Source organism: Serinus canaria, chromosome 3, assembly GCF_022539315.1.
Source record: "Serinus canaria isolate serCan28SL12 chromosome 3, serCan2020, whole genome shotgun sequence".
Lineage (NCBI taxonomy): Eukaryota > Metazoa > Chordata > Aves > Passeriformes > Fringillidae > Serinus > Serinus canaria.
The window spans coordinates 80806166-80819404 of NC_066316.1; the positions used below are offsets into that span (position 1 = coordinate 80806166).

At 45.2% G+C, this 13239-nt stretch overlaps 1 protein-coding gene across 1 annotated transcript in view; it reads left to right on the forward strand.

Annotated features, from left to right (window-relative positions):
* Positions 1-1737: 1737 nt before the first annotated feature.
* ELOVL4 (ELOVL fatty acid elongase 4) overlaps positions 1738-13239 on the forward strand; it is a 36498-nt gene continuing 24996 nt past the window's right edge. The window contains exon 1 of the mRNA XM_050971939.1: positions 1738-1927. Within this exon, the coding sequence (XP_050827896.1) occupies positions 1828-1927 (100 nt within the window). The 5' untranslated portion in view covers positions 1738-1827. The remainder of the gene's footprint in view (positions 1928-13239) is intronic.

The following is a 13239-nucleotide window of genomic DNA, read 5'->3' on the forward strand; positions in this document are numbered from 1 at the left end:
AAAAAGTTCTGAAGCTGTGCTTTAGACAACGCTAACCACACATCAAGATACTAAATGTCCAAGAACACACTCCAGTGGTTTCTCCTACTGGAGGCACAGGAAGCACAGCTAACACTACACTGTCTGCCGGCAACTTGAGAAGCAGCTTGGTGTTCACCTTGCCCTACTCAGTGACAGATCCATTTCAGAGCTCTCACCAGACCTTCTGCCATGATCCACACCATCAAAATAAGGCATAGTTCAAGTCACTGTAATTAATGTAGAATTTTGACTGCTCTCATGTGAGAGAAGCAGCAGCTCTCCATACATCTGCATGTGACATCCTTGCTTCGCTCCAACTTTCAGCCAGCACTGGGGTAAGTTGGGCTTCCCTCTCCATCGAGGCGTCCAGATGTTGACATAGCTCCTCTTCCTTTTCCCAGCGTAGATGATCCCTACTGCCAACCACCAGGTTTTGGTGCAGTGACTCTGCTTCCAGTGGAGTAATAAGTGATGGCCAGTATGCCTCTCCTGTCCATAGGGCTGGGATCACAGCAGCCAGAGCAGTGCGGGAGCTAAGCCGAGGGTGACTCACCCAGCAGGAGGAGTGCGAGCTGTGCTCACCAAGACCAAGTGACAACAAGTGACACAGGTGCTGCTGCACTGGAGGAGGGAGAGGCAGACACCATCTGATCTACTGCCTGCTAGGAGGAGAGCTTGCAACTTGGGTGGAGCAGGTCCCCTCCTGCCCCTCGCTCCCGAGGGTGTCATGCAGCCATCTGCACTATGCAAGATCATGGGACAGACAAGCTGCCAAGAAGGAGATAAGAAGCAAAGGGTGTGAGGAGCAGGTGGTGCCTTTACACCAGACAGAGGGTTTGCTGGGACTGAAACACGGGGTGCAGAATGGACGCCTCTCCTGAAGCACCCAGCAATACTCCAGGCAGCTGAATCTCTCTGCTCCATGAAGCGACCATAGAAGTCTTGGTCCAGGAGATAAGGGGAGATGTGCAAAGGGCAACTGTGGCACCTGGAGAAGGCTGGTCAGGGAAGTGCCACCAGGTGGTGGGGCAGGGAGGTAGCGAGGTCCCGTTGCGGTTCCTGGTCCTATCCGTAGTGGGAGGAGAAGGGACCTTAGCGAAGGCACCTGGAAGCAGCAGAAGAGCCTCGATACGCACAGACGGAGGTAACACAGCATCGCTCACGCCGGATCCTCGGCGTGTCTGTCAAGGGGTAGCAAGAGGAGAAGAGAGAGGAAAAATCCAAACTTATACAAAGATAAAAGAAAGAAAGGAAATAGGAGTTGGTTGAAACACTCATTTCCCCCCTTTCTTGTAGAATAAAAAATGAAAAAAATCCTATCTGACCATGAAAGCCAGCCTGAGATAACAAGCGCCTCCTCGCCACCCTGCACGCCCTCCGAGGGAGGAGGAGCGGGTCCCCGCGCCGCCCGCACCTGCTCCGGCGGGGCCGCCGAGCGCCTGCGCGGCCGGGCCGGGCCGTGGGGCCGCGCTCCGCGGGCGCCGCCGGGGGCAGCGGGACGGCGGCCACGTGACGCCCCCGCCCGCACCGCGCCGGGCGCTGCGCACCGAGCCGGGAGCACCGAGCTGCGGAGCCGCGGCCGCCGCCGCGCCGCCCCCCGCCTCCGCGCCCTCCACCCTGCCCGCGGGGCACGGGAGCCGGTGACGGGAGCGAGGCGGAGTCTGGAGGGGAGATACGGAGAGATAGAGATTTAAATCACATCCCCGGCTGTAGAAGGGGCAGCAGCAGCAGCAGCCCCGGCGCAGAGGCACGGACGCACGCGCCGAGACAGGTCTGCCGGCTCCGCCGCTGCTGCTGCTGCTCACCATGGGTGCCGCCGCCGCCGAGCCCCCCAGCGCCATGGGCCTGGTGTCCAGCGTGGTGAACGACACCCTCGAGTTCTACCGCTGGACCTGGAGCATCCGAGGTAACGCGCCAGGGCGGCCGCGGCCCCGCCATCGCCGTGCCCGGCGCCCCCCGCCCGCTGCCACTGATGCGCAGCGGCTCAAAATGGCTCCATCTCCCGGGAGACGCGGAGCGCGCTCCGGATCCCCGGGATGGGGCCGCGGCGGGGGCAGACCCCCCCCACCCCCGCCTGCCCTCCTTGGCCCTCCGGGTGCGCTCGGTGCGGTGTTTGTTTATCCGCCGTAATCCGGTGTAGCGGCCCGGCCTGCGCGGGGCATCGATCCGCGGCAAGGTGAGCGCGTCCCCCGGGCGCCCGCGGGTGGACGTAGCGAAATCCGCTTCCCAGGGCCGTGGTTCCTCCGGTTCTCGGCCGCCGCGGCGTGCCTTGGGGTTGTCATACGGGGATCTGATGTCGGAGGTAAGCGAGGCCCTCCGGTAAGTCGTGCCGGAGCTCCGGCGGTCTTTGGCTTCTGCGGCAGGTGGGAGCCTCGCGTCGGCATCGCGTGGAGTTCAGCAAAAGAAATGAGGAAATGGTTGTTACCGCCCGGGCAGCAGCTTTTCGTTTTATATTAAGAGTGTTTGGGTCAGTCCTGCTGTTTTCCGTTTTCAATGTGCTCCACTCCTGTATGGGCACTCCACGACTGCAATGTGGCAGATGCTGAAGGAAGAGTAAATGTCTTGGAATACGGAGAAATGTGCAAAAGCAGCTTGCAGTGCTGGGACAGCAAATGAGGTGGTGCCTTGCTGCGGTGACCGGTAGCTCTGGGAGTGTTATTGGTCAGCGGGAATGGTTCTGTCTCGCGTGTCAAATGAAAGGAGTCGCTTTCACAGTTGCTATTGTGAGTAGCCACGGGCAGCTGGCAGAAGGATCATTTACTCCTCTGGATGTTTTCTTCATTTTTTTTTTTTTGTTGTCCACGCAGAGATGAGGTTTTGCTATTTTGAAACACAGAGCAGAACTGGTGTGCATGTAACTGTGGATGTATTTGGTGGCAGTGTGATAGGTGGGAATGTGGGGCCTTCATTACAGACGGGAAGCTCACTGCATCAGCAGTCTTTGCTTTTCCGCCCCCCCTCCCTTCTGCCATCTGTCAGATAATAAATTAATCTTATGTTATAGATGCAAGGAGCTCACTTTTTTCACAATTTGCCTTTCCATAACTTCTGTATTTTGCTGTATTTTAAAAATTGAGCCTGCATGCGTATTTTTCTCTTCTGTCTTTAAAAACTGCCAGAATATGAGAGCAAATTAAAATGCTTGCAGCAGCACTCCATTGTAATCTACCAGTGTTTGCTCTCTGACTCTTGCAACATACAATTGTTCATAGACTGCCAGGTAACAAATGAAAGAGATGCTACTCTACTCAATCAATAGCATTTTCAGATGGATATAAAAATAGATGTGGGTACAAAGTTAATAACCTTATAGATTACTTGTTTTATTTGAAAAAAAACCCACTTCAAGTTCTGATATATTTCCTGAACTTCAAAAATGTTATTTAAGTCTGCCAATAGACCATGTCTATTGTAAGCAAAAATGATGGGGGGGGGGAGGGAGAAGAAAAAGCAAGTAAATGTAAAGAATGTAACAATAAGTAAGTAACAGTGATACTACACATACAGCAAACTTTTTTCTTCAGCTTCTTTGGAGGATGTTAAGCAGTAGTAGGATGACATTGCTATTGCCCCTAAAATATGTGTAAGTCTTACTGATTTACTGATGGAAAATTTTTAATTTTTGCTTTAAGTTCAGTAACACTGCTGTTAAAGCAGGACTCCATTGTAATGAAGTAATCAGTCCTATCTTGTGGAGAGTTTCTTGTTCAGATTTTGGATTACAGCAGGTCGCTGCAAGGCTAGTTTTGGGAAGAGCCTAAGTCACATGAAAAACACATTACAGTTCTTATTTATACCCAGGAGTATGGGGAACAAGGTTCTGCTGTAGTTTTTACAGTCAGGTAGGGATAGGTGAAACATGTAATATGGCACATTGTAGTTACAAGGTAGCTCAGGATAAGAAAGTGTTACTTAGGTGGCAATGCTGTGTGGCTCTTCAGTGAAATAATTTTTAATGCCCTAAGTTCTGCAAAAGTACCTGCTCGGTTTGCTGCTTTTCTGCGTGTTTCTTTGTTCAGACAAAAATAATTGTCTCCATTTGCCATCTCTGAGTGAGGATACAGCATCCTTCCAGTACTTAAAAGGGGTGCATGGAGAGGGACCTTTTACAAGGTCAGGTAGTGATAGGACAAAGTAATGGCTTCAGACTGAAAGAGAGTAGATTTAAATAATAAGAAAAAGATCTCTCCTCCAAGGGTGATGAGGCACAGGAACAGGTTGCCCAGAGAACTTGTGGGTGTCCCATCCCTGGAATTGTTCAAGGCCAGGTTGAATGAGGGTCTGAAATTCTAGTGGAAGGTGTGTCTGACCATGGCAGAGTCGTTGGAAGTAAATGATCTTTAAGGTCCCTTCCAACCCAAGACATTCTATGATATGTTAAAATTGTGAATTCAGCACTGCTATGAGTTCATGCAATTCACCTTTGTGTTAAGAGCTATGACAGTAATGTTGCTCAACAGAAAACACAAATTATGGCATCCAAGACCATTGCCTAATGTTCAATATCATTAAATAAAAAAACTATACCACGCAGCAAAGTTGCTCAACAAGTGATGCTATGCAATAGCATTACACAATAAATCATACTGAAACACTACTACACAGCAAAATTACACAACAAAATGTGAAGAAATTTTATTCCCACTACTACTCCTACACCTATTCTCTCAATTTCTCACTTCCATTTTTTTACTGAACACCTGTGTGTCTTTAGCCCTGTTCTCTGTAGTCAGCAAGATTGTCTTGCCAGCAGGTGTTTTCTCCTGCTGCCTCGGACTCCTGTGACACTTGTGTAGAACTGTGCCAGAACATCCCACTGAGTCTTGTGCTGCTTTATTTTAGCACATTAAAGATTTGATAATTTTCCTTCCCTGCTTTGTGCTATTTAAAAAGCAGCTGACCTTTTCTGAGACCAAAAAAAAACCCAAAAGACCAAGTATATAATGAGGCTAAATGGATTTTGAATTGATGTTAAAATTTCTTTGAGCATTAAGCATGCTGTCTAAATCTGATTTGTTTGTGGTTTTGGTTTTCTAAGTCTTGCATTTGGTTAGCAGTGTTTAGCAGTGTTCTGTGACTTTTTCCCCAAGTATATTATCAAATACATTTTCAGCATTAGCTTGATGCTTTTTCTTGTTTGTTTGTTGAAAAACTACTTTTTTTCTTTCCACCATTGACTACTTTTCAGACCTCTTCCATGAAAGCCCAAAATCCATTGTAACTATATATTCACCTAGGAGGCTGAAGGACATAATTTAGGAAGCCCTAATCTTCAAGAAGAAAGTCAAAAACATGTTCTTAGCGGTCATCAAGAACAAAAAAAGGTGGTCAGAGGAACAGTTACTATCAGGACATGGGATCTAGGAATTCCATGCCCTTATTTCTGTAAGGGCATGGGACCAGTTCCATGTAATTGCTAGGGCAGGGCTTCCTTCTTTCTCTCAGCTCGAGTAGCTGGTTGGGGTTGGATTTGCCAGGAAGGATTAAGGGTATGATTAGATGACTGAGCAAGTGACTTAAAGGGAGGTTCCAGATGAGTCCGGGGAACTATTAAGATGAATAACTCAGGACACAATCCAGGAAAGAAGAGTGTGGAAATCTCAAAATGTGGGTGAGGAGACCATTGTCAGTTGGGGAGGGGAAATAGGGATTTGTGCCTTGAAAAGAAGATTCATGAAACACTGGACAAAAATATTTATTTAGAGGAGCTACTTAATTTGGATGTACTGAGCTAAGGAACAGAAGGCTTTACTGACTTTGGGTGAGAATGATTGTTCTTGGAGCTCAACAGTTTAAAGGAGGCAGGGCCATCCCAGGCCACTTGGGACTGCTTTGGAACAGCAACTATTTACAGCTGTTGCAGTTAATAAGATTACAGACTTTTTCCATCAGTAGGAAAGGAGAGAAAAGCAAACTTTCACTTTAGTGGTAGGGTAGTGTTTCACCTAGCATCTTGTTCAGGAGCAACATCAAGTGTAGGTTTTATCAGTTGGGTCAGAAGTGTAAGGCACTGAGGCTGGAGAAGATGGGAAAATTACCTTTTAGCTGCTTGCCTAAAAGGTGAACCAGTGGAGCAGCTTCCTTGAGGACACCAATTGCCATGAGCACTTTTGCTAGGAGATATTGGGACTAATTTAAAAATTGCCCAGGAAGTTCAGGTTAATTTTCTTTTTCAGTCCAAGGAACGGAAACAGAACAAAACACATTCCTTCTTCCCTTGTACCTTCCCCCATGGAGAACCCAAGTATGACCAATGGATTCTGAGTGTTTCTGCTTGAGAAGTTCACTGGGGTGCTTAGCAGAACACTCTGAGTGCAAGTAGCCCCTTGTAGCTGAGGATTTGTGCCAAAGCTGGAGGCAAGTAGAATCTCAGTGAAAGTGCTTCAGAGGGTGATGATGGGGGAAGAGAATGGAGGGTGAGATTAAGGTTCATGAAGTCTGTTTCACAGAAACAAAGCAGAACGTGCGTTCCTAAACTTTCTGAGCATCAGATTTGGTGCTCTGGCACAATACTTGTCTTGCAGATACAATATTCTTCTCAAGGGAACAGTTTTTTTAATCTGTGGCCATGTCTGGGTAAAACACAAGGATTAGACAGGGAGAAACATACTGGAAATGGAAAAGCTGTCTAACTGGGCTGGCTGTTTTGTGGCAGAAACATAAAGAAAAAACCTGTGGCAGAAGCAGCACTTGGAGAAACTGATTGTGAAAGTAAAGAATGTTAATGCCTAGATTATATGAGGCTGCTGTCAACTAAACTAACAATAGGAGCATCCAGTTTATTTGATTCATTTGACATTTAATTGCCCGTTAATAAAGGGAGGGAATTAATTGGTGAAGAAAAAAAAATAATGCTTGGGATTGAAGGCAGTTTGCTGAGTGTTGAGGGAAATTCTACCCCCATTTCATCATCAGGAGTTATCAGATTGTACAACTCAAAAGACATAATCAGAACTAAACAGATACCAAGCATTTTTGGAAATGGAAACATCATTCAGAAAAGTACATTAGTGAAGGGGAAATGTCTACTTAGACACCCTGGGTCACCAAGCTTGTCTATGAAGGAGTAGGATCAAGCAAAATGAACTCTATGGATGAGAAGCTGAATTATGAGTGGAAGACTTCTCTTTCCTAAAATTAAGGAGGAGAAGTTGTAGGGATGATATGCAAATCTCAGCTCCAGTAAAGAAATGAAACAGAAAAAAACCTTCAAAGAGTGCCAGCAAGAATGTAATACAAACTTCTGTTTGAACACTCATCAGCATGTTCCTGGAGGAAAAGGAAATGTGTAGACAAAATGACAAGAACATAACTGAATATTTGAAAATTAATTCTAAAACTGTGTAGGTAGCATGTCTTGAAACCTTTGAAGGAAATAAGTTGTTATGAATACTCTTAAAGGAGAATCCATGGGAAAAGATCTGGAAATGGCTGTGTACAGAATTTAACCAAGCTGATTGTATGATCTTAGTGCCAACTGCAGAAGGCCAAATGACTAGATGTTTAGAATTCAGCAGATGGCAAATTGCTGTTGCAAAGTTCTAAGCAAATCATGTTTCTCAGCTGAGGCATCATGAGGTATAAATCAGCATGTGGTCCTGGAGCCCCATACTGCAACCAGAGGTGAAGAATTCTTGGGAAGTTGAAATATCCTTGCTATGAAGCAGATGCAGTCTTCCTGGAGACTCCACTGGTTTTGTAGCTTAATCAAGGATAGTGGCTGAACTCTTGTTCATGGGTAGCTGTCTCTAGTTGGAGTACCTTGACAGGAGTGTTCATGGTTGTCACCCTGCACTCACGCTGTGCTCAGAGTGAAGAGGGTTGTGGCAGGGCTGTGGTTATAGATATGAACCACCAGAAGAGGTTGTGTTCAAGGCAGCTGTGCTGCTGTCCTGTGCAACCAGGGAAGAGTGTCAAAGGCTGCACAAGGACAGCTAGTAGAAGAAGCTTAGGGAACTACTACTACATAGGATGTAGTTCCTCTTAAGGTCTTGTAGATCAGGAGTCATGAGGAGTGGGTGAGGCAGGACTCCTTTTTTTCCTCTGCCAGTCCAGAGAGGTTTTTGGAGTCACTTGATTTATTGGGAGAGCATTTAGATAAAAGGTGAATGAATGAATGAAAAGATTCCAAACAGATATGGAGAGGACTTTGAGAGGAAGAATTTGCTAGGATGCAAGGCTAAGGGCGGAAGAGGAGGCTGTTGTGTGTACTGAAGAGTTTTTTCAGGTAAGGCAGGTGGGGTTAAATGAATGCCTGAATGGCCTGAAAAACTGGAGCTAAATGAGACTGCATTTGTCTAAAAAGAATTGACCATTAAAAGAATGACAGCTTTGGCTTTAAAAGAGTGTTGATATAGCTGGGGTGTTCCCAGAGCACAGAAGTTGTGACAGTGTGATTTGAAGGACAGATCTGATCCACAAGGTAGGACTTCTCTGACTAGTAAATATGTGACAAGGCTTTGCTTTCTCAAGCTCTATTTGGAAACCGAGTTGGAGGTACCACTGCTCTTCATAAGAAACACTTTGAGTGGGTCTGTCTGACTGACACCTCACTTAGGAAGATGTAGATACTGAATACAGTTACTGGATCTTGTGTGGTGACAAGTGGGTACAACTGTGCTCAGTGTTGTCATACTCAAGTGCTTCTGAGTGTATGAACTTCAAAGTCTTGTGGAATTTTAAGGATGCAAATGAAGGCAGCTCTGAAATTCAGGCTTGGCAATACTTAGGTGTTAGCCCTGTTGGGGTTTTGAGTACTGCACCCTAGCTAGTAGGCAAAGCAATAAGTAGCTGCAAGGCAAGCCTGGAGATAAATGGAGTGCAATGTGGTTTGTATTAACTCATTTTGTGTGTGCTTGGATCTCAAGATAAGCATGAGCTAGATCACCTTTCTCTCATGGAAGGTGAGGGAGAATAAGCTACCTCAGTTTGGCTTGCATTTGATGCAAGATAGTGATGCCTGTGGGCATCAATTGCTCTCGGTTTTGTGTTGCTTGTGTGCCTGCAACTCAACTTTTCTCGAGGTACTTGAATCATTTCAGTGGTTTGATCTTTAACTCCTGTCCTGGAGTGTTCACTCTCTCTGAGCATTGTGTCTGCTTGTACCATGGGATTCTTCCCTTGTATTGTGTTTGCATGGCAAGGGTTTGGTACTGGGGGGACAATGCTAGAACCTTCCCCCATGTCCAACAGAGCCAGTGCCAGCCCATTCCAGGATGGACCCACTGCTGGCCAAGGCTGAGCCAATCAGTGATGGCAATAAAATCTCTGTGACAACAATCACACCATCAAAAGCAGCATGGCCAGCAGGTTGAGGCAGGTGAGTCTGTCCCTCTACTCCACTCTTGTGAGACCTTCCACCTCTGGGGTCCCCAGCACAAAAAGGACAATGATCTAATGGAGCAAATCTAGAGCAGGGCCACTGAGTTGTTCAGAGGGCTGGAGCCCCTCTCCTGTGAGGAAAGGCTAGGAGAATTGGAATTGCTCAGCCTGGAAAAGAGAAGGCTTTAGGGTGACCTAGTTATGTCCTTCCAGTATCTGAAAGGAGCCTACAAGAAAAATGGAAAGAAGCATTTTACAAGGGCATGTAGTGAGAAGATAAGGGGGAATGGCTTCAAACTGAAAGAGTGGAGGTTTGGGTTAGAAATGTTAGGAAAAAATTCTTTAGTCTGAACATGGTGAGATGGTGGAACAGGTTGTCCAGAGAAGCTGTGGATGCCCCATCCCTGGGAATGTTTAAAGCCAGGTTGGATGGGGCTCTAAACAACCCAGTCTAATGGAAGATGTCCCTGTTCATGACAGGGTTGTTTGAAGTGGATGATTTTTAATGTCCCTTCCAAACCAGGCCATTCTATGATTCTACAATAATATATTTAAGAAGAGGGGAAAAACTGGCACAGAAGCAATTGCAGCCAGAGAAGAGAGGAGTGATAATATGTGAGACAAATCACTCTGCAGACATGGAGGTGAGGGAAGGAAGGTGAGGAGGTGCTCCAGGCGCTGGAGCAGAGGTTCCCTGCAGCCCATGGGAACGACCATGGTGAAGTACCTGTGCCCCTGGTGCCTGTGGAGGTCCATAGGGCTGCAGAGATCCATCTGCAGCCTGTGGAGCAGCCTCACACCAGAGCAGGTGGATGCTGTAAGAATGCTGTGACCCTATGGGAAACCTGTGCTGGAGCAGGCTCCTGGCAGGAAGGATCCCACACTGGACCAGTTTGTGAAGAGCTGCAGTCTGTGAGAAGGACTCAGGCTGGAGAATTTCATGGAGGACTGTCTCCTGTGGGAACAACCTGACACTGGGAAAGACTCCTCCTCCTAGGGAAGAAGCAGTGTCAGAAACAGCATGTGATGAACTGATTGTAATCCCTATTCCCTGTCTCCCATTGCCACTGACAGGGCAATGACAGGTAGAGAATCAGGAGTGGAGTTAAGCCTGGGAAGGAAGGGGGTTTGGGAGAAAGGTGCTTTTCAGGTTTGTTCTACTTCTCTATTATACAACTCAGAGTTTCATTGGTAATATATTCAAGTAATTTCCCCAATCTGTTTTGTCCATGACAGTAATCAGTTTGTGACCTCTCCCTGTCCTTATCACTCTCTCCAACTCCCTGAAAGGTGGCTGTAGTCAGTGGGGGTTGGTCTCTTTCTCCAGGCAGCTGCTGACAGAATAAGAGGACACAGTCTTAAGAGAAGAGTGCCAAGAGAAATAAAAGGTTGGATATTAGAAAAAAGTTTTTTACGGAAAGAGCGATAAAGTCCTGGAATGGTCTGCCTGGGGAGGTGGTGGAGTCACCATCCCTGGATGTGTTTAAAAGAAGATTGGCTGTGGCACTCAGTACCATGGTTTAGTTGAGGTGTTGGGGCGTGGGTTGGACTCGATGACCTTGAAGGTCTCTTCCAGCCTAGTGATTCTGTGGTTCTGATTAACTCATGAGCCTTTTCTTCCATCTTCTCCCACCTATCCAGCTGAGAGGGGAGTGCTATTAGAGCAGCTTTGGTGGGTACCTGGCCTCCAGACAGGGTCAAACCAGCACCCCTCTAGTTTCTGTTTCAGCATAATTGTGAACTCTTGACTGGTTTGTTTCCATCATATTTTCCTATTCCTCCTATCTATTTCTGCTATATATAAAAAGTGTCTTCTTCCAGCTCTTATGTGCTTAGTTTACATGCTTGATTATGGTGTTCTTCTATTTTCTTTTTTTATTTGCTTATTGATATTATCTCCTTGATTCCTTCTCCCAGTTATGACCAATAAGAAAATTTGTTTTATTGCTTTCTAAATGTTCCTAGAATATTGCTGGAAGAAGTGGATTTGTAACCCAAGTCTTTCACTTCTTCTGTTGAGCCTCTTCTCTCTGACTTGATCTGGTGTCCTATTCTTAGAACATCATTGTAACACCTTGTTTTTAAATGGTTTGAGTTATTATATTAAAAAAAAAAAAAAAGAAAATAGTTAGTAGTTAAATTGACTAGCTGACTAGCTGGGCTGTAAATAGGAGACTTCATAATCATATTTTCCACACAGTTTAATATTTAATGGTTTACCAGGGAGAGATGAGCCCAGTAGAAATACTCACATACAGAGTACCCTAAAATGCTTTGATAATTAGGTCAGGTTTTTTTCTACTCTGTCCTATTTCCATTTCAGTGATCCCTGAATTTTTTACCATGAGGGAGAAACTTTATTGCTGAAACCATTAGAGAAGCTTGGGGCCATGTGTCAGCACGGAAGGCAACACAAGTGTGGAAGTGAAAAGAATCAGTTGTAGCAGTCATTTGGACATGGCCATTATGTAGCTTCCAAAGTGATGATTTTGCTACTGTGCACTTAGTGAATGAAAGATTCAGACACTGATCATTCTTTTCTTCTTTTTGGGTCAAAAACACTTTGTCATTCAGTTCATATTTTGAAAAATCAGCATTTCAAAATTAATATTTTTTTTGTGCTTGGTTCCTCACCCTCCCAATTTGTCTTTTTGCTGATGTTAAAGGGATGTTGAGGAATTAAGTTCTAAATGTTTGAGGGTTTTGTTTTTCCTCTGAGGTTTTGACTGATGTATTTGTGTTAAGCTAACAGACGACCTAATGCATCTCACAACTGTAAATTTACTTCTGCCTCTGAACTTTGAAGCGCTAATGCATTTCAGTAACTCCTTTTGTAGTTTTTAATCAAAACAAAATTCTCATCTCATTCATCCTTCTGTAGAAGTGAAGTGATGAGGAGCATCCTTGTGATAATGCAAACAGGAAAAACAGGTAGTTTATCAGAGAGCTTTCTGTGCTGCTTCTTGCAAATTTTACCCAGTAGCTTTCTGGTATTATTCTTAGGTCGATTTCACTTGCCACTGCTGGTTTTCCTACATGCTCCAGCACTGCATTTAAAAGTCTCTAAGTGTTCATCTAGAGTCCTAAATTTGTTGCAAGAGCATCTACATGAGTTGTTTATATTTGCTGTGTAGTTAAACATTGCTGTCCTTCCTGGGTGTTAGCACATTAGACGTGTGTCAGTGCTGAATTTCTGTCCCATGTATGTTGAGTATGTAACACTTGACTCCACAGTGGATCAGACCTTGCAGAGTTATTATTGAACTGATATTAATAATTTTTCAGTGAACTTATGTTTAAACTGAAGGAATCCAGTATCTGTCTTTGGAGGAGATCATCATACCCTGTGATCATTCCCTTCAGCATTATAAAACTCTGGGTGGGCCAATAGACTAATCTGTTATTGCAACATTGAATGTGCATAAATCCTGTGTTTGCATTACTGCTTACTGATACTCCTGCAACTGTTCTCACAGTGCTAAACCCAGCACTTTTGTATGAAGCAAAGTGACATGAGAAATAGTTTTGGCAAAACCACAAAAGCTTGAATAAAAGTTTCAGTAGAAGAAAAGCTTTATGGAGTATGTTTTGTGCAGTCCTTCTGCACAAAACACGTTCCATAAAGTGTGTTTTGTGCAGAAACACAAAACACACTTTATGCATGCTTTAGAAATACAGAGCCATATGCTGGGTCATAAAGACTGCACCTAGTTTATAGAATTACATTGTGTGGTAGGGTTGGGGGTTTTGTATGCCTTTGTGTTTTTACTCCATAACTTAGAATATTTAAGAAAAAGCATGCAGGCATCACTGCATTGGGAATGCATCTTGCATTTGTGGTGTTTGGAAAAGAAGATTTGGCAACCTGAAGAATACTTTGTGCCTCAAGGGCTTGTA